This window comes from Pseudophryne corroboree, chromosome 9, assembly GCF_028390025.1.
Source record: "Pseudophryne corroboree isolate aPseCor3 chromosome 9, aPseCor3.hap2, whole genome shotgun sequence".
Lineage (NCBI taxonomy): Eukaryota > Metazoa > Chordata > Amphibia > Anura > Myobatrachidae > Pseudophryne > Pseudophryne corroboree.
In genome coordinates this window covers 328,907,596-328,927,428 of record NC_086452.1, presented here as the reverse complement: position 1 = coordinate 328,927,428, position 19,833 = coordinate 328,907,596, and the positions used below count along the sequence as shown (strand labels likewise).

At 44.7% G+C, this 19,833-nt stretch overlaps 1 protein-coding gene across 7 annotated transcripts in view; it reads right to left on the bottom strand.

Moving 5' to 3' along the window:
* Positions 1 to 19,833, bottom strand: part of LOC134958144 (probable endonuclease 4) — a 149,841-nt gene continuing 130,008 nt past the window's right edge. For 3 of the 7 annotated variants that reach the window (XM_063940533.1, XM_063940534.1, XM_063940535.1), the window contains exons 10-11: positions 12,258 to 12,387; positions 3 to 632 (exon numbers count right to left, since the gene is read on the bottom strand). In XM_063940533.1, coding sequence (XP_063796603.1) covers positions 563 to 632; positions 12,258 to 12,387 — 200 coding nt within the window. In that variant the 3' untranslated portion in view covers positions 3 to 562. Of the gene's footprint in view, positions 633 to 12,257; positions 12,388 to 19,833 lie in introns of all 7 variants that reach the window. The other 4 variants (XM_063940532.1, XM_063940537.1, XM_063940538.1 and 1 more) reach the window with 2 other exon arrangements.

Genomic DNA, 19,833 nt, shown 5'->3' with positions numbered 1-19,833 from the left:
AGAAATTAACACAATCATTTATAAACATTTATGTTTGACTATTTCCACAACATAAGCTTAGCGATACAGAAAGTAAACACAAGAGTACTGCAATAAATCTGTAAAAATTAACAAAGTAACATTAAATGTACATCAACAGCATCTTTCAGAAGAAGATACATAAGACCTCCAATGTGGATTAAGTTACGCACTTCTGCTGTCATTTGTCTGAATGTCCCATAATCCTTAACTACTTTAATCATGTCAACAGAATTGGAAAGTGCTAAACAGGAACTTTTGGATTATCAGTGTAAAATAGTTATTTAAATATTTACATGTAGTTGCTTTGGAGTCTCCAGCCAATTATTTACATGAAAAATAATTCTTGTGAAATCTATACTACATTCTTATAACACATTTTCTTTTCAGCAATTAGGGTCTGCAGATAGGGCTGGAAAGAATCTATGGCTGACACGCCATTCTGCGATTTACAGTTCCAAAGCCTCTGGTAAACCGGTTGCCAAATACTGTTCTATCAGGTTTACGTTATGAATGGTGAAATAGAATGAAATTATGCCACTTACTACTGCACCCCCCCTGCACAAAGAGAGTACAGAAGATCAATCTCTTTGGAATAGTCTTCGTGCTCAGAGCTGGGAAGGAAAAGAAGAGAAGACAATTAAAATTACTTTTCCAAGACACCCAGTAACATTGCATGTTATTTTGAGATTTGTGGAGGAATAGATACTAACACAACAAGACTTCTCTCTAATTAGCAGTGTAACTGAAAGAGGTAACCTATTATGCAGATACTTCTTTAAAGGGACTGATCAGTTTATATTAGTCAATTAAGAGTAACTGTCACAAACATCTATATAAAACAACTGTCAAGAAGGTGAGGTTGCGTATATTTCCCATGTTTGTGGTTCTGACCTGATTTGATTGGCTGAGAAAACTTGAGACTGGTTAGACTACCCCCTTATGTAGCAATTGCCTCACTGGGGAGGCATGTTACTCTGTGCACACCCGACTTCCTGTGTGAAAATCTGTCAAATAAACCCATAAGCTGGATTCACATTATACAATTATCGTGCAGAGCTGCCGATAATTGTAATGTCAGCAGGAGCCTTAGACGATAAAGGTAACACCCTGTAATTACATAGATAACACATTTACATACAATTAATATTACTTTATATTCTGTAGGTAATGTTTGTGAATGTAGAAGTATTTTTGATTCAACTTCCATCTAACTAAGGATGGGAACACACCTGGTAGATCTATCTGCCGACCCATCGCATCAATGGAGCGGCTGATTCAGGTAAGCATATGCACTTACTGATCGGCCCCTCGACATGTCGTTCCTAACATATAGCTGGGCAGGCATTTGAATTTGCCCGCCCATCTGTGACGTCAGTCCCTGCAGCCAGTGTACAGGCTGTCGGCGATATATCTGCAAGCTTTGCTGTAGGACCAACACAATGTTTGTGAGAACGACATCATTCACAGACAAATTGGTGGTACACATACATTATAAAGCAAATCATTGGCCTAATTCAGACCTGATCAAAGCTGCAAATTTGTTAATAGCTGGGCAAAAATTTCAGTTTAAACACACCCCACCCAAATCTAACTCTATCTGCACGTTATATCTGGCCCCCCCCCCCCCCCCCCAACCCCGCAGTGCACATGGTTTTGCCCAACTGCTAACCAATTTGCTGCTACAATCAGGTCTGAATTACCCCCCATATCCCAATACTTGGGCCTGAGATACAATATTCTGGCCTAACCGTTAAAGGAGAGAAGATAAGTAATTAATGCAGGTTTACAATCATTCATTTTAATTAGCAGTCTATATATAAATCCCTGTCGGAGGAATTGTTATTTTGTATTGCATAGACACTGAATGGGTTATTGCATCTCCATAACAACCTGATATTTAACATGTTGTGCTTTTAATTATTATTAGAATCATCACACTGAATTGCTGCATCCCCCTCCCCAGGTCTCTTCGCTAATGACTATACAGCATCATCTTAGATAGGATTTACTTGTAAGGAGATCAGTAGTTTAGCTTCCTGCTGAGACTGGAGATCAGACCTGGAGCTAAAATTATAGGATATATCTATATATAAACACACACATATATATACCAGTCCACGGCGTCACCCGGTTTCAGTCCAGTGTTTTGCAAGGTTTTTTTCATTCATTATCAAACAATAATTAAAGAATCTAGCCATATTGCAAAAATAAGGAAATTGTTTATTTAACAAAAATGAAGGCTAAAATAGACTTTTATTCAGTGCGATCACATAGTTACATAGTTGTTGATGTTGAAAAAAGACAAATGTCCATCGAGTTCAGCCTACTGTATATTACATATTTTTTTTTATATTAATTAAATGCGGTATCCCTGGATATTTTTTTCCGCTAGGAATTTATCTAATCCATTTTTAAACTTATTGATTGAGTCCACCATTACTATCTTCTCTGGCAGAGAATTCCAAATCCTTACTGCTCTTACCGTGAATAATCCTTTTCTCCGTTGAGTATGGAACTTTTTCTCTTCTAACCTCAGGGGGTGTCCTCGTGTCCTATGTAGTGTTTTTTTTGGTAAACAAATTGTTTGATAAATCCTTGTATTGTCCTTTAATGTATTTATAAATATTAATGATGTCCCCTCTCAGTCGCCTCTTTTCCAGTGTGAACATATCAAGCCTTTTAAGTCTTTCCTCATAATCCAGTGCCTCTAACCCCTTAACCAGTTTAGTGGCTCGCCTCTGAACCCTTTCGATTTCCAAGATATCTTTTTTATAATATGGTGCCCAAAACTGTACACAATATTCCAGGTGTGGCCGCACCAATGATTTATACAGTGGCAGGATTACACTCTCATCCCTGGTCTCCATACCCCGTTTTATGCATGTTAACACCTTATTAGCCTTTGCTGCTGCATTTTGACATTGCGTACTGCTACCAAGTTTATTATCGATGAGCACACCCAAATCTTCTTCAACTACCGTTATTCCTACATTTTCCCCATTTAGTTTATAGGCTGCCTGATTTTTCTTAGTCCCAACGTGCATAACTTTACATTTGTCTATATTGAACCTCATTCTCCATTTGTCTGCCCAGGCCTCCAGTCTAGATAAATCATTCTGTAGAGACTCAACATCCTTGTCCGAATTAATTATTCTACATAGTTTAGTATTATCTGCGAAAATTTACACTGTGCTTTCCAGTCCCTCTCCTAGGTCATTAATGAATATGTTAAACAGCAATGGCCCGAGTACTGAGCCCTGCGGTATTCCACTGAGTACTGAAACCCGTTCAGAGTACATCACATTAATCCCCACTCGCTGTTCCCTATTAAACAACCAATTACTCACCCAAGTACAGATAGTGTTTCCTACCCCAAGCTCTCTTAGTTTGAGAATTAGTCTCCTGTGTGGAACTTTGTCAAAAGCCTTAGCAAAGTCTAAAAAGATCACATCCACTGCTTGACCCTGATCAATATTATCGCTCACTTTCTCGTAGAAGCTTATTAAGTAAGTTTGACATGACCTGTCCTTCACAAAGCCATGTTGATTCGTAGTAATATCCTTGGAGGTATCCAAGTACCCTAGAATGCTATCCCTTAATATACCTTCTAGTATTTTCCCCACTATAGATGTCAAACTAACTGGTCTATAGTTCCCGGGGAGCGTTTTACTACCCTTTTTAAATATTAGGACTACCTCTGCTATACGCCAGTCCTTTGGTATCATTCATGATCTAATTGACTCGCTGAAGATCAAATATAGAGGTTTCAATATCCCTACGTTGAGTTCCATAAGAACCCTGGGGTGGAGTCCAACCGGCCCAGGAGATTTATTTATCTTAATTTTACTTATCCTCTCCCGGATTACTCCCTCGTTTAAGCAAGTACCAAGCAATGGGTCATTATTATTTTTTATGTTATGCTCTACTCTCGTCAACCTGTCCTCTTTCGTGAATACTGATGAAAAGAATTTATTAAATAAATCAGCTTTTTCCCTATAATCATTAATCAAGACATCCAGCTTGCCCTTTAAGGGCCCAATATTCTCCCTTTTAAACCTTTTACCGTTTATATACATAAAGAACTTTTTGGGGTTTGTTTTACTCTCTTTTGCGATTTGTTTTTCGTTTTCTATTTTAGCTGCTCTGATCGCTTTTTTGCATTTTTTGTTACATTTCTTGTTTAACTGGAATGATTCCACCTTTCCGTCAGACTTAAATGCATTGAAAGCACGCCTCTTTTTATCCATTTGTTCCTTGACCTTCTTATTAAGCCACATTGGTTTGCATTTCCTACTTCTGTTTTTGTTGACTTTGGGAATATATAAATTAGTGTACTTATTGAGCGCAGTTGTAAAAACGTCCCACATTTCAGCAGTATTCTTACCATGAAATACAATTTCCCAAATGATCTCCTTCATTGCTTGTATCAGCAATGTGAAATTTGCTTTCCTAAAGTTAAAAATCTTAGTTAAACCCTTATATTGTTGTTTTTGAAAGCCGATATCGAATGTGATCATATTGTGATCGCTATTTCCTAGGGCCTACCCTACTTTAGTATTTGTTATTATTTCCTCATTATGACAATGACAAATAGATTTATAAAAAAGTTTGTATTTTCTACGTAATGGTATTTGTGCTATATAATGAAAAGTCTAGCAATGCAGACAAGAATGTGTTCTCCAGTGCTCTTTGTACAAGCGTACCTACATGCACTGTTACATTTCAGAAAGAGTACATACTGAACATGCCTGCATGGATAAACCTCACATGACAATGCAAGCATGTGCCGTCACATATGCTGGGTGGAACATCACAGCAGTGATGTGCAGTGAGGTCAATGGCTGGGGAGGCACTGGCTGCTCCTGTACATCCCCAGCAGCACAAGAATACAAACTTCATCTCACTTTTTAGGAACAGCAGATACAATAGAGTACATGGGAGGTGGGCGGGTACTGCAGCCATTGTACAGATGGGTCCACATTTATCTTGACCTTTAATAGGATTAACTGAGACTGGCCAATCAGACTTAATCCCCTGCTGTAATGACTTAATCCCCTGCTGTATTGTTCTCTGTATTGTATTGCAGTTGAGAACAATAGATGAAGGGTTTATGCTAATAAGTCATGTTGTGCCTAGGCACAGAAAACTAGTCAAGATAACCGTGGACCCATCTGTATGTATACTGTGATTACAGGACAGACCTCAAAGTACCCAGACAACAGCCAGAGCCGGCTCCAGGCCTACTAGAACCCTGAGCGAGATCATTTGAGGCGCCCCCTCTAACCAGTGTGCATGGCCCAGCAACTATATATTATGAAATCAAATTATAAAATATATATACCGTATTATCACCACCCCCTACACACGCAGTTGGCAGTCTTACACATAATGCCCCCAGTATAGTGCCAGTTACGTGCAATGCCCCAGTATAGTGACAGTTACGTGCAATGCCCCAGTATAGTGAAAGTTACGCGCAGTGCCCCATAAAGTGCCAGTTACACATAATGCCTCATGTCTCGGATGTGGGGGTGAGGCACCCCCTGGCCACACTGCTTCCATTCACCTTCTTCTCCAGCCCCTCTAACCTGGGTCCTGCACAGAGCCGCCGGCGGGAGAGTGCATCTGGCCTTGGTGCTGCAGCTGAGGGGTAACGGAGATTACTGGTCGGCTCCTGCAGGCTCCCAGCAGCAGCAGGCAAAGAGTCAGGGGAATGAGGAGAGGGGAGCTGGTAATCACCATTGGCAGCTCAGAGTCCCTTGTCCTGCCACCGCTTATGGGTTATTGGACCAGCGCACCCAGCACTGGATCCGCTGTCCAATCACATATGCCTCGCTGACAGGGATGTGCTTTGATGTGGGCTGAAAGCCTGTCCCTGTCAACGAGGCACTTGTATATGTGCTGCTTTTTTCGATGGGCTCTTCTAGCCCACTGCTCCCCCCAATCTATCCCGTTACCATTGTCTTTGGGAGGCACTGCTATTGGTGCCTCCCAAACTACTTTAATGAATTACAATGATTACAATAATATAAAGAGAATATTTATGACACAGAATATGTGTCATAAGTATCTTCTTTGTATTACCTTTATCATTAATAACAACAGGGGAGGCCTGCACGTCCCTGCATCACAGTCACAGCAGCATTCGTCACATGAGCTGGGTGCCCGGTACAGGGGAGGCAGGCAGGCCCTGTAGGTGGTCCAGGCACCACAGCACCACCTGCACCCACTGTAGTTATGCCTCGGAGTGGAACCAATAGAAACACGTACACTAAAAATATTTCAATGCAAGGTTTATGTACCTGTACAAAAAGTGTATTAAATAGGAAGCTTATGCAAGGGGAAGGCACTATCATACACTAAAGCGAATTCTGCACCAAGACACCAACACAATAACAAACAGAAGTGTGGTAACAGACCACAACATTGTCATCAAATTTCACAAACCGTTCACAATAACCAACAAGCTAAATAAAAACTAAGCAGCATAATTTATAATGTTGGATTAATTGCTGCAGCTATTGAAGAGATACAGTTGTGCCGCATTCAGTTGGAAGATTCAGAACATGGATCAGGACGCCTATCCTACATAGCTCCAACAATACCAATACAGGCAGTCCTGGGAGAAACGACCCATAACGCCTCTATCCACAAAATGCTAGGTGGATTAATGTTACTTAGAAAGAGACCATCTCCAGACTTGAGAATGAACCAATATGGGACTCGTATGATAACGGCACTTACTATATATGCACCACTTGCAATGTGGATGCTGTTCTATACATCACCATGTTCTCACCAACTTCTCACTTAAGCAGTCATTGCTTACTGCCATCCACACTGACTCCACAAACACTGCTCTTACCCATGCCCAGTTTTTGCCCCACCCTCACTTCAGCCTAGGTCTCTGGTGTCTGTCCTATTGGCAAGGTGAAACCCAGTTATTGTTTTTATTATTTAAAAAAAAAAAACAACAACAACATAAAATGTAACTAGAAATGCCAATTGTCTGGGATGATGCTGCAGTGTAAGAAGCAGCCTGTAAGAGTTGCTGGCTAATAGAACACACATCTTCAACATGCCTGGACAGTGACCTGAATTCTTCTGCTACCAAAAAATGTCTGCCGCCCCTGCACTCAATGCTTGTGTCCTTCGGCTATAGGCTGTATTCTATTTCCCATTAAGCTCTGGAATCCCTACAATGAGAATGGTGACTGTTTGTGTCATTTTAAGCATGCAGATATTTTGATGCTGTGGGTGTATACTGAATATTCATGAAGCAGTTTAAAGATAACATGATGCTTCCCATAGTCAGATCTGAAAAGGGCGATTATTCACATAAAAGCCTCCTTCCATAATAGTTAAGTTAACTTAATTGTTTTGTAGGTGGGAGCCCTGACAAAGTCCAAGTCTTCTGTGTGGCAGGTCCTACCAGTAAACCAAAGGAAGCATAAAGAAATGTCTAGGCTGTAACAGCAGGCTCATGGTTATACAGCTGTATCCTCATACACCTAGCCTCAAATATGTCATGAGGCGCGAGACATCTGGCTTGAGTGTACTGCGACAGGTGGTTTTTCACACAAGTGTGTGTCTTAATCGTAAAGCTTCATCAGCCAGCACTGTTAAATTTGATATGCGACACTTGTATATTATCCTTTATTTATATGGCGCCACATGGGATCTGCAGCGACCAATTACAGAGTAAACAAATAAGCAAAACATGATGACAGTGATACCCCTTTTCCACTAGCTCCTTAAAACACGGGTAAAAGCGTGGGGCGCGCATTTAGCCGTGTTTTTCCCTAGTGGAAACGGGTCCCCCGGCAAATTCCCGGATCAAGTGATCCGGGAATCCTACCCTGGTAGCTAGCCGGGTTGAACACGTGTTCAACCCGGCTAGCTGTCTAGTGTGAACGGGAGCCGTGTCGAGGTGACACGGCTCCCGTTCACAGTGCATAGGGAAGGCGGCGCTGGGAGATCATGTGATCTCCCAGCGCCGCCCCTGCCGCGTCACTAGCGCATCACCAACCCGGCAATTGCCGGGTTGGTGAGCGCTGTCTGCAGGGGGCTATAGCACGGGTCGCAGCCGTGTCAGGCGACACGGCTGCGACCCGTGCTACTCTAGTGGAAAAGGGGTATGACTTACAGTTCAATACAATATAGGACAGATACAGGGTGCGTCAGTAAATAGCACTGAAATAAGTATCAGGGTGGCAGAAAACCGAGGGATTTGGTGGCATCAAAAGAAGTATTGAAAAGAAGATAGGTTAAGTAAGAGACATACAGGCACATGAGGGAAGAGGGCCCTGCTCGTGAAAGATTACATTCTAAAGAAGAGGGATACACAGACGGGGATATGTGCGTGCAACAGAGTCTGAATCTATACGAAGAACAGAACTTGGCATGTAAAAACCGTGGCCAATGCATCATAGCACTTCACATACAGATTCATACTCAGTCGTGCACAGATATACAAGTGTCGTGTATCAAATGTGATAAATGTGTCTTGCAAATCTGTTTAGTCGCATACACATTCCCAAGGAAACCATGCAAATAAGACACTTGGCACAAGCAGAGTCACACGGGACCTTGCAAGAAAGGGATATTTGGCACGACTGCAGCTATAGTGTATGAGGACACATCGGTACTGTTACAGTGCTTTGCTGTTTTTATTAAACTGCATTCTCAACCAAAAGTCTGTACAAGAGTTCATCCCCGTCAGTATCTGACTCTTCATATCCCTAGCTTGGTGATGTCACTGTTTATGTAAATGATTATCTTTCAGGACATTAGCCAAAAAGTTTGCAACTTGATGGCTCATACTCATGTCATATTTATATATTCATATGTGCAAAGACAAATGAAGTGGTTATGTTCTAACAAGAAACATTATAATTAGATCTCTGTGTTCCTAAAATAAATATTGCTTTTCTCAACCCATTAAAAGCTGGTAAAAGTATACGCTTGCCTGATATCATTTACATCTATGCTTTCCACAGGAACGATTAGCCTTTTCCTAAAGATATAATTTCTGAGCGAGAAACTGTGATATTATAGGCATGTCTTAGCAAACAAATTATCATTTATAAATCTGTTTTCTTTATGCTTTCTATTTAACCACAACTAAACAATAGAGATATGTGCATGGGTAATCATAAATGAAAGTCACAAAATGTTTATGATATTCAACAATACTTTATTTAACATACGGCATTTTCCAGATCTCTAAAGGTGGGTACACATGGTGAGATTCGGGCTAAACCCCGATTCTCACTACACGAAAGGGACTAGGTCGGTATCGCAAGCATAGTTGACTGTGCTTGCGATACGATGTATGATTTTGGCTAATTGTCAATTTTGACTGTCTTTTCTACGAGATAGTCAAAATTAACTTTCCTGCACAGTCTATCTAGGCTTGCGATACAGACTTCACGGGACCGCGCATCGGTATCGCAAGGTGACCTTCACCTTGCGATCTGCACTAACTTTCCTTACGATTTTGAGTATAGTCAAAATCGTAAGAAAAAAATCTCACCGTGTGTACACACCTTTACAGATGACAGTCAGTATTAAAAACAACAAAAAAACAACTAGTTGATGTGCCTGGCACTGCTGAGAGACAGTCCCAGATGAGTTGGAGCTGGCAGCCTGCCGCAGAAGAGTTGATGCCCAGTGCCATCTCCCCCTCGGCTGGCGCTCCCGCACCATCTCCCCTTCGGCTGGCGCCCCCGCGCCATCTCCCCCTCGGCTGGCGCCCCCGCGCCATCTTCCCCTCGGCTGGCGCCCCCGCGCCATCTCCTCCTCGGCTGGCGCCCAGCTCTATCTGATCCGTATCACCAGTGTTTTGGTTTTGTGATAAAGTAACGCTGGAGGAGCACGTCCATGATAAAAGGAGGAGACTGGCTATTAACTTTATAATACTGCAGCAGGGTCAGGAGCAGAGGCAACTGGCTCCAGCCAAGTGGATGGGGAGAGGGAGAACTGGCGCTTACCTCTTCATGTGTGTAATGGCCGTGAACTTCTCCACTGGCCGCCATGCATGCAGAGGATCACACATTATTTTTATTCACTCAATCAAAAAAAGATAATAAACAAATCTCCCTACAATAGAATGTAGTAGGTACATAACTTTATAAATCTGTCTGCTTCAGTGAGCATCAGGCCAGACAATCAACCCAGCCTAATCCTTTAACCCATATACTTTTATTTACATTGATGATGTACTAGTGTTTCTGAACCCATCCTTTGCCGACTTGCTAACTGTTGTGTGGTCCCCTGCTTTTCCCCGTGCTGCCAGCAGTTACCAGCTCCCAGGCATGCAGCTTTCCCAGGTACTGTCACTACTGAATGGAGACGATCCGATTCCCGCATGTGCTGCTGCGCACGGGACTTCCTACTCTGCATAAGGAGAGTGCACTGCCCTGGCTGACCGCTCTCCTCTGTTAGGGAGTGACTGGGCTGGCAGACTTTCACCACCGGGTGGCCTCTTTGTGTATGGTGTCCTGTGTTACTGCCCTACACAGACACCATACGCAGTTATATAATAATGCTCCAAGCACTTACTTCAGCTGCATGGAACAACCCACAAGCCAAATTTTTTGAGTTAGCCAAATTTAAACCCGATAATGAAGTTTGGGTGATTCAACTTGCACATCATGTCCCAGTAAATTGTCAGCTATGTGTGGATGAGATGATCAGTACTGGAGTGACAACATTACAATTACTGGGAAAACTTGGGGTATCTATACCATCTGGAGACCACCATGAATTGTGTTTCTGTCACAGAAACTACTTCAATTTACGCTGAAAGACAAATATATGGAGCAATTGTTTTGCATCTACACGTTTTCCTAGATCCAAGTTTCTGTGTCCTTTGGGGGGGCATCAAAGGCCAATTTAGTGACTAGCTCATATATTTGTGAGATCGGTGTATAAGCAGCTCCTTACTCACCAAGGATAATGTTAGCCAGGATAGGAGATATGACTCTCTGGCAAAACTGATTTTTTAGTTTCTACAGGATGAGCTAAATGATATAATCTATAAAACATGGAAGCTGCAGGCCACCACCTGATTTCTATCAATACAGTATGTACTTAGTCTATTTTAGCATGTCCTAATAGCAAAACATTGGCAGGGTATGCTGGGGTCTTCAGTCCCACAGCAGCTGGAGGGCCGCATGTTGAATACTCCTGATATACAGCCTCCTTTAGGACATGGACACTTTAAATAATTTGTATTTATGCGCCTCCCATCCCCATCCAGCAACCAAGAGCGGGCTGTGAAGCAGTCATGCGCTGTATCCCCCTTTGTCAACCATGGTGCGCTTCACTGCAGACACAGGTACTGACCCAGGAATTGCGCTGCTACTGCAGCATTAGGAGAATGCAGCAGGCCAGTCGCATGCTGGGAAGCAGTAAGGTAAGTGCATCCTCCCTTTCCAGCATCAGTGAACTGTGGAAGCTGGGGAAAGTTGGCTTTTGATGGAGACCGAGAGCCTGTTAGGCTTGGTCAAGTGGGGTCAGCCTTGGTCAAGGTCACAACTGAACGGGGCTGTCCTCCACGATGGTAGCGGCTAAAATGTTGTTCCCTGGGGGGGTGAAGCATACACCAGATGGCATAAATTGCTAATTTATTATTATTTATTAGTTATTTATATAGCGCACACATATTCCGCAGCGCTTTACAGAGAATATTTGCTCATTCACATCAGTCCCTGCCCCAGTGGACCTTACAATCTATATTGCCTATCACATGTACACACATTCACGCTAGGGTTAAGTTTGTTGGGAGCCAATTAACCTACCAGTATATTTTTGGATTGTGGGAGGAAACCAGAGTACCCAGAGGAAACCCATGCACATACGGCGAGAATATACAAACTCCACACCGTTAGGGCCATGGAACCCATGACCTCAGTGCTGTGAGGCAGTAATGCTAACCATTACACCATCCGTACTGCCCATCTCATCTCTCTGACTGATTTACTTATTTACTGTAGAAGGGTTTACTTATACAAAATTAACTACAACACTGCTGTCTAAGCATCTTGGTAGATGTAGATAAGCGCAGTGCGTTTCAGTGACAGAGCAGTTACAAGCAGGTAAGGAATTGCCTTAAACAAGGATCAGCTTTCACCACGTGCAGTCTACTTGGAGACTACGCACTGCAGTAGTCAGTTCTTCAGCTAAAAAAAGGTAAGGATAATGAAGAGTTACTGTTTCACAAAACTAAAACTAACCTGTAGGGTGTCTCAAGGATCATGGGAATTTCATTAAATCGCGGCTCATTCATAATCTTTCTGAATCCCTCCAATCCAATATAACCTCTGCCAATGTTTTCATGGCGGTCAAGATGGCAGCCAACTTTACCTGTCATTATATTAAACATAATTAAAGGAAAAAAAGGACAAATTTATTCACTCTAGTATTATATAGTTACTTACTAACATTACTTCTGTTGTCAAATTGTGATGTCATTCTTCTCTTAAATCTCTCTCATTTAACCTTTAAATATGTCCCATTATTTGCACTCCATGCACATAGTTTACTATCTCACAATGGTCTTAATCTTCCATTAATCGGAATATAAAGATTCTTCCCTCCTGAGTGCATCCTACACTCCAATTTGGTTAAAGGGCTCTCCACTTATTTTATTTTAGCTGCTTACTCCAGTCTCAGTATAACTTATTTTACTAAAAACCTAAATCAGTCTTAGACTAGCGTAGTCCAGCTTTGGTCACTAACTGGACTGCTTTACAGTACAGAGCATGGATTGATCTGCATGTCATAAGTGGGTGCAGATTCAATTCTCTGCAATGTCTGCCTGTGCACCCTCCCATCCGCAGCCCTTGGATGGGGGGAGGGGGGGGGGGACACAGCCTCGGGCTTCACCCCTGGCCCTTGGGTGGCTGGGGGGGGACCCCTTGATTGAAGGGGTCCCCACTCCTCCAGGGTACCCCGGCCAGGGGTGACTAGTTGGGTATTTAATGCCACGGCCGCAGGGCGCTGTATAAAAGTGACCCCCGGCTGTGGCATTATCTGTCCAGCTAGTGATGCCCGGTGCTGGTACAAAAAATACGGGGGACCCCTACTCTTTTTGTCCCCCGTATTTTTTGCACCAGGACCAGGCGCAGAGCCCGGTGCTGGTTGTTAAAATACGGGGGATCCCCTGTCATTTTTCCCCCCGTATTTTGGCAACCAGGACCGGCTCAAAGAGCCCGAGGCTGGTTATGCTTAGGAGGGGGGATCCCACGCATTTTTTTTCCTGATTTTTACCCCATTCCATAAAAAAAAATTATATATTTTTTTTAAATATATAAATAATACTTGTGCCTCCTAAATAGACAAACCAAGTACCTAATCCCTTCTAATATAAATAGATATGCTATTACCAATAAAAAAAAAACACAAAAAAAACATGTTTTTAAAATTTTTTATTAGATTCCGCCAGCAAAGTGTGGCGGATTGAAAATGACGAATTTACTGTCTAAAAGCACTGTTGTCGAATTTACAATCTTCAATTGAATATACTTTTGTCGAAATGCCGAATTTATACCATTGCAGAAATGTCGAATTTGACAAATGTCGAATTTCAAAAAGTCGAATTTGGAATGGACGTTTTTTTGCCAAAAAGTACTGAATTGCATTGTCAATTTTTTTTTTGGGCGAAAATGTCCCGTTTTTCGAAATTTTTGGGAATTCGACCGCAATTGCATATACCCCAGAGAGAGAGTATGCCAGCACACACCCAGCGCCAACTGAGACTGGAATAAAAACCGAGATATAGCGCTTTTTATATGTATAATAAATGTGTATACACACTCACTGCGCCTTACAAATGCCCCCCCCCCCCCCCTCTTTTCAGCCCTCTGTCACCGTGTTCAGCAGGGGAGAGTCCGGGGAGCCAGCTTCTCTGCAGCGTTCTGTGGAGAAAATGGCGCTGTTAGTGCTGAGGGATCAAGCTCCGCCCCCTCCAGCGGCGGGCTTCGGACCCGCTCCAATATACAAAAAATGGCGGGGGATTTTTTCATTTACTGCCTCCGCAGCCTAATGTACCCTGTTGCCAGTCCAGAGGTTTATATTGCTGCCCAGCGCGCGCCCCCCCCCCCCCCGCACCCATCAGTGCCTTCAGTGTGTGTGTAGTGTGTGGGAGCAATGGCGCGCAGCGTTACCACTGCGCGCTTACCTCAGTGAAGATCTGAAGTCTTCTGCCGCCTTGAAGTCTTCTTTTCTTCTTATACTCACCCAGCTTCTATCTTCCGGCTCTGCGAGGAGGACGGCGGCGCGGCTCTGGGACGAACGGCGGGGTGAGACCTGCGTTCCGACTCCCTCTGGAGCTAATGGTGTCCAGTAGCCTAAGAAGCAGAGCCTATCATGTAAGTAGGTCTGCTTCTCTCTCCTCAGTACCACGATGCAGGGAGCCTGTTGCCAGCAGGTCTCCCTGAAAATAAAAAACCTAACAAAATTCTTTTTCAGAGAAACTCAGGAGAGCTCCCTGTAATGCACCCTATCTCCTCTGGGCACAGGAACTAACTGAGGTCTGGAGCAGGGGCTTAGAGGGAGGAGCCAGTGCACACCCATACTAAAAGTTCTTTATAGTGCCCATGTCTCCTGCGGAGCCCGCTATACCCCATGGTCCTTACGGAGTCCCCAGCATCATCTAGGATGTAAGAGAAATAATGTTATGTAATATAGAATTGAGTCAAAATAAACGAGTTACTAATATGTTTAAGCTCTTAAGAATCAATTATATTTTACAGCATGCAACTGGTCCCGATGTTATATCACTTTTGTCTATCCCTATCTTACCCTATTCATGGCTGGCGTCTTCCTCAGCCACTGCCTCTCCTGTCAATGTCTGTTAATGCCCACCCTGCAGCAGTGTGCAATGACAGCAGCGTCTATCCAATGGTGCGCTCCGTGCGCTTGCAAAGTTCGGCTGACAGCGGCGGCATGGCTTCATGGGGACAGGGTGTGACCACATAATAGTGCCAATTCACATTACACCACACATTGCACCAGGTAGAACCTCCTATGCACACTGCGCCAGGTAGAGCACTTTATACACTTTGCGCCAGGTACAACACGTTATACACTTTGCTCCAGGTACAGCACGTTATACACTTTGCTCCAGGTACAGCATGTTATAGACTTTGCGCCAGGTACAGCACGTTATACACTTTGCTCCAGGTACAGCACGTTATACACTTTGCGCCAGGGTACAGCACGTTATACACTTTGCGCCAGGTACAGCACGTTATACACTTTGCGCCAGGTACAGCACGTTATACAATTTGCGCCAGGTACAGCACTATACACATTGCGCCAGGTACAGCACGTTATACACATTGCGCCAGGTACAACACGTTATACACATTGCGCCAGGTACAGCACGTTATTATACACACATTGCGCCAGTTACAGCACGTTACTATACACATTGCGCCAGTTACAGCACGTTACTATACACATTGCGCCAGTTAGAGCACGTTATTATACACATTGCGCCAGGGGAGCACAAGGCTGGAGGAGGCACAGGAGAAACTTGGGGCTGTATAATAATATTAGGTTTTTTAGCTACAGTATATATGAACTACTGAATGTAATGCCGCCTAAAAGAAATTCTATAAACCTTTGGGGTTTAGAGTGGAACAAAACACCTTTCAGCTAGATCAGGAAGAATTACAGCATTTATATGTTTTTATATGGACTATTTTTTATGAAAAAATAATAAGAATTTACTTACCGATAATTCTATTTCTCGTAGTCCGTAGTGGATGCTGGGAACTCCGTAAGGACCATGGGGAATAGCGGCTCTGCAGGAGACTGGGCACAAAAGAAAAGCTTTAGGACTACCTGGTGTGCACTGGCTCCTCCCCCTATGACCCTCCTCCAAGCCTCAGTTAGGATACTGTGCCCGGACGAGCGTACACAATAAGGAAGGATTTTGAATCCCGGGTAAGACTCATACCAGCCACACCAATCACACCATACAACTTGTGATATGAACCCAGTTAACAGCATGATAACAGAGGAGCCTCTGGATAGATGGCTCACAACAACAATAACCCGAATTGTTAACAATAACTATGTACAAGTATTGCAGATAATCCGCACTTGGGATGGGCGCCCAGCATCCACTACGGACTACGAGAAATAGAATTATCGGTAAGTAAATTCTTATTTTCTCTGACGTCCTAGTGGATGCTGGGAACTCCGTAAGGACCATGGGGATTATACCAAAGCTCCCAAACGGGCGGGAGAGTGCGGATGACTCTGCAGCACCGAATGAGAGAACTCAAGGTCCTCCTCAGCCAGAGTGTCAAATTTGTAAAATTTTACAAAGGTATTTGACCCTGACCAAGTAGCAGCTCGGCAAAGTTGTAAAGCCGAGACCCCTCGGGCAGCCGCCCAGGATGAGCCCACCTTCCTTGTGGAGTGGGCATTTACAGATTTTGGCTGTGGCAGGCCTGCCACAGAATGCGCAAGCTGAATTGTATTACAGATCCAGCGCGCAATGGTCTGCTTAGAAGCAGGAGCACCCAGCTTGTTGGGTGCGTACAGGATAAACAGCGAGTCAGATTTTCTGACTCCAGCCGTCCTGGAAACATATTTTCAGGGCCCTGACAACGTCTAGCAACTTGGAGTCCTCCAAGTTCCTAGTAGCCGCAGGCACCACAATAGGCTGGTTCAGGTGAAACGCTGACACCACCTTAGGGAGAAACTGAGGACGAGTCCTCAATTCCGCCCTGTCCGAATGGAAAATCAGATAAGGGCTTTTGCAGGATAAAGCCGCCAATTCTGACACGCGCCTGGCCGAAGCCAGGGCCAACAGCATGACCACTTTCCATGTGAGATATTTGAAATCCACAGATTTAAGCGGTTCAAACCAATGTGATTTGAGGAACCCCAAAACTACATTGAGATCCCAAGGTGCCACTGGAGGCACAAAAGGAGGCTGTATATGCAGCACCCCCTTGACAAATGTCTGAACTTCAGGAACTGAAGCCAGTTCTTTCTGGAAGAAAATCGACAGGGCCGAAATCTGAACCTTAATGGATCCCAATTTGAGGCCCATAGACACTCCTGTTTGCAGGAAATGCAGGAATCGACCCAGTTGAAATTCCTCCGTTGGGGCCTTCCTGGCCTCGCACCACGCAACATATTTTCGCCAAATGCGGTGATAATGCTTTGCGGTTACATCCTTCCTGGCTTTGATCAGGGTAGGGATGACTTCCTCCGGAATGCCTTTTTCCTTCAGGATCCGGCGTTCAACCGCCATGCCGTCAAACGCAGCCGCGGTAAGTCTTGGAACAGACAGGGTCCTTGCTGGAGCAGGTCCCTTCTTAGAGGTAGAGGCCACGGGTCCTCTGTGAGCATCTCTTGAAGTTCCGGGTACCAAGTCCTTCTTGGCCAATCCGGAGCCACGAGTATAGTTCTTACTCCTCTCCGTCTTATAATTCTCAGTACCTTGGGTATGAGAGGCAGAGGAGGGAACACATACACTGACTGGTACACCCACGGTGTTACCAGAGCGTCCACAGCTATTGCCTGAGGGTCCCTTGACCTGGCGCAATACCTGTCCAGTTTTTTGTTGAGGCGGGACGCCATCATGTCCACCTTTGGTTTTTCCCAACGGTTTACAATCATGTGGAAGACTTCTGGGTGAAGTCCCCACTCTCCCGGGTGGAGGTCGTGCCTGCTGAGGAAGTCTGCTTCCCAGTTGTCCACTTCCGGAATGAACACTGCTGACAATGCTATCACATGATTTTCCGCCCAGCGAAGAATCCTTGCAGCTTCTGCCATTGCCCTCCTGCTTCTTGTGCCGCCCTGTCTGTTTACGTGGGCGACTGCCGTGATGTTGTCCGACTGGATCAGCACCGGCTGACCCTGAAGCAGAGGTCTTGCTTGGCTTAGAGCATTGTAAATGGCCCTTAACTCCAGGATATTTATGTGAAGTGATGTCTCCAGGCTTGACCACAAGCCCTGGAAATTTCTTCCCTGTGTGACTGCTCCCCAGCCTCGCAGGCTGGCATCTGTGGTCACCAGGACCCAGTCCTGAATGCCGAATCTGCGGCCCTCTAGAAGATGAGCACTCTGCAACCACCACAGGAGAGACACCCTTGTCCTTGGTGACAGGGTTATCCGCCGATGCATCTGAAGATGCGATCCGGACCATTTGTCCAGCAGGTCCCACTGGAATGTTCTTGCGTGGAATCTGCCGAATGGGATTGCTTCGTAAGAAGCCACCATTTTTCCCAGGACCCTTGTGCATTGATGCACTGAGACTTGGCCTGGTTTTAGGAGGTTTCTGACTAGCTCGGATAACTCCCTGGCTTTCTCCTCCGGGAGAAACACCTTTTTCTGGACTGTGTCCAGGATCATCCCTAGGAATAGAAGACGTGTCGTCGGGATCAGCTGCGATTTTGGGATATTGAGAATCCAACCGTGCTGCCGCAACACTACTTGAGATAGTGCTACCCCGACTACCAACTGTTCCCTGGATCTTGCCCTTATCAGGAGATCGTCCAAGTAAGGGATAATTAAAACTCCTTTCCTTCGGAGGAGTATCATCATTTCGGCCATTACTTTGGTAAAGACCCGGGGTGCCGTGGACAATCCAAACGGCAGCATCTGAAACTGATAGTGGCAGTTCTGTACCACAAACCTGAGGTACCCTTGGTGAGAAGGGTAAATTGGGACATGGAGGTAAGCATCCTTGATGTCCAGAGACACCATATAGTCCCCTTCTTCCAGGTTCACAATCACCGCTCTGAGTGACTCCATCTTGAATTTGAACCTCTGTATGTAAGTGTTCAAGGATTTCAGATTTAAAATAGGTCTCACCGAGCCGTCCGGCTTCGGTACCACAAACAGCGTGGAATAATACCCCTTTCCCTGTTGCAGGAGGGGTACCTTGATTATCACCTGCTGAGAATACAGCTTGTGAATGGCTTCCAGTACCGCCTCCCTGTCGGAGGGAGACGTCGGTAAAGCAGACTTTAGGAAACGGCGAGGGGGAGACGTCTCGAATTCCAATTTGTACCCCTGAGATACCACCTGAAGGATCCAGGGGTCCACTTGTGAGTGAGCCCACTGCGCGCTGAAATTCTTGAGACGGGCCCCCACCGTGCCTGAGTCCGCTTGTAAAGCCCCAGCGTCATGCTGAGGACTTGGCAGAAGCGGGAGGGGGCTTCTGTTCCTGGGAACTGGCTGTTTGCTGCAGCCTTTTTCCTCTCCCTCTGCCACGGGGCAGAAAAGAGGAGCCTTTTGCCCGCTTGCCCTTATGGGGCCGAAAGGACTGCGCCTGATAATACGGCGTCTTATGTTGAGAGGCTACCTGGGGTAAAAATGTGGATTTCCCAGCAGTTGCCGTGGCCACTAGGTCTGATAGACCTACCCCAAATAACTCCTCCCCTTTATAAGGCAATACTTCCATATGCCTTTTGGAATCCGCATCACCTGACCACTGCCGCGTCCATAACCCTCTTCTGGCAGAAATGGACAGCGCACTTACTCTTGATGCCAGTCGGCAAATATCCCTCTGTGCATCACGCATATATAAAAATGCATCTTTTAAATGCTCTATAGTCAGTAATATACTGTCCCTATCTAGGGTATCAATATTTTCAGTCAGGGAATCCGACCAAGCCACCCCAGCACTGCACATCCAGGCTGAGGCGATTGCTGGTCGCAGTATAACACCCGTGTGAGTGTATATACATTTTAGGATATTCTCCTGCTTTCTGTCAGCAGGTTCCTTTAGGGCGGCCGTATCAGGAGACGGTAGTGCCACCTGTTTAGACAAGCGAGTGA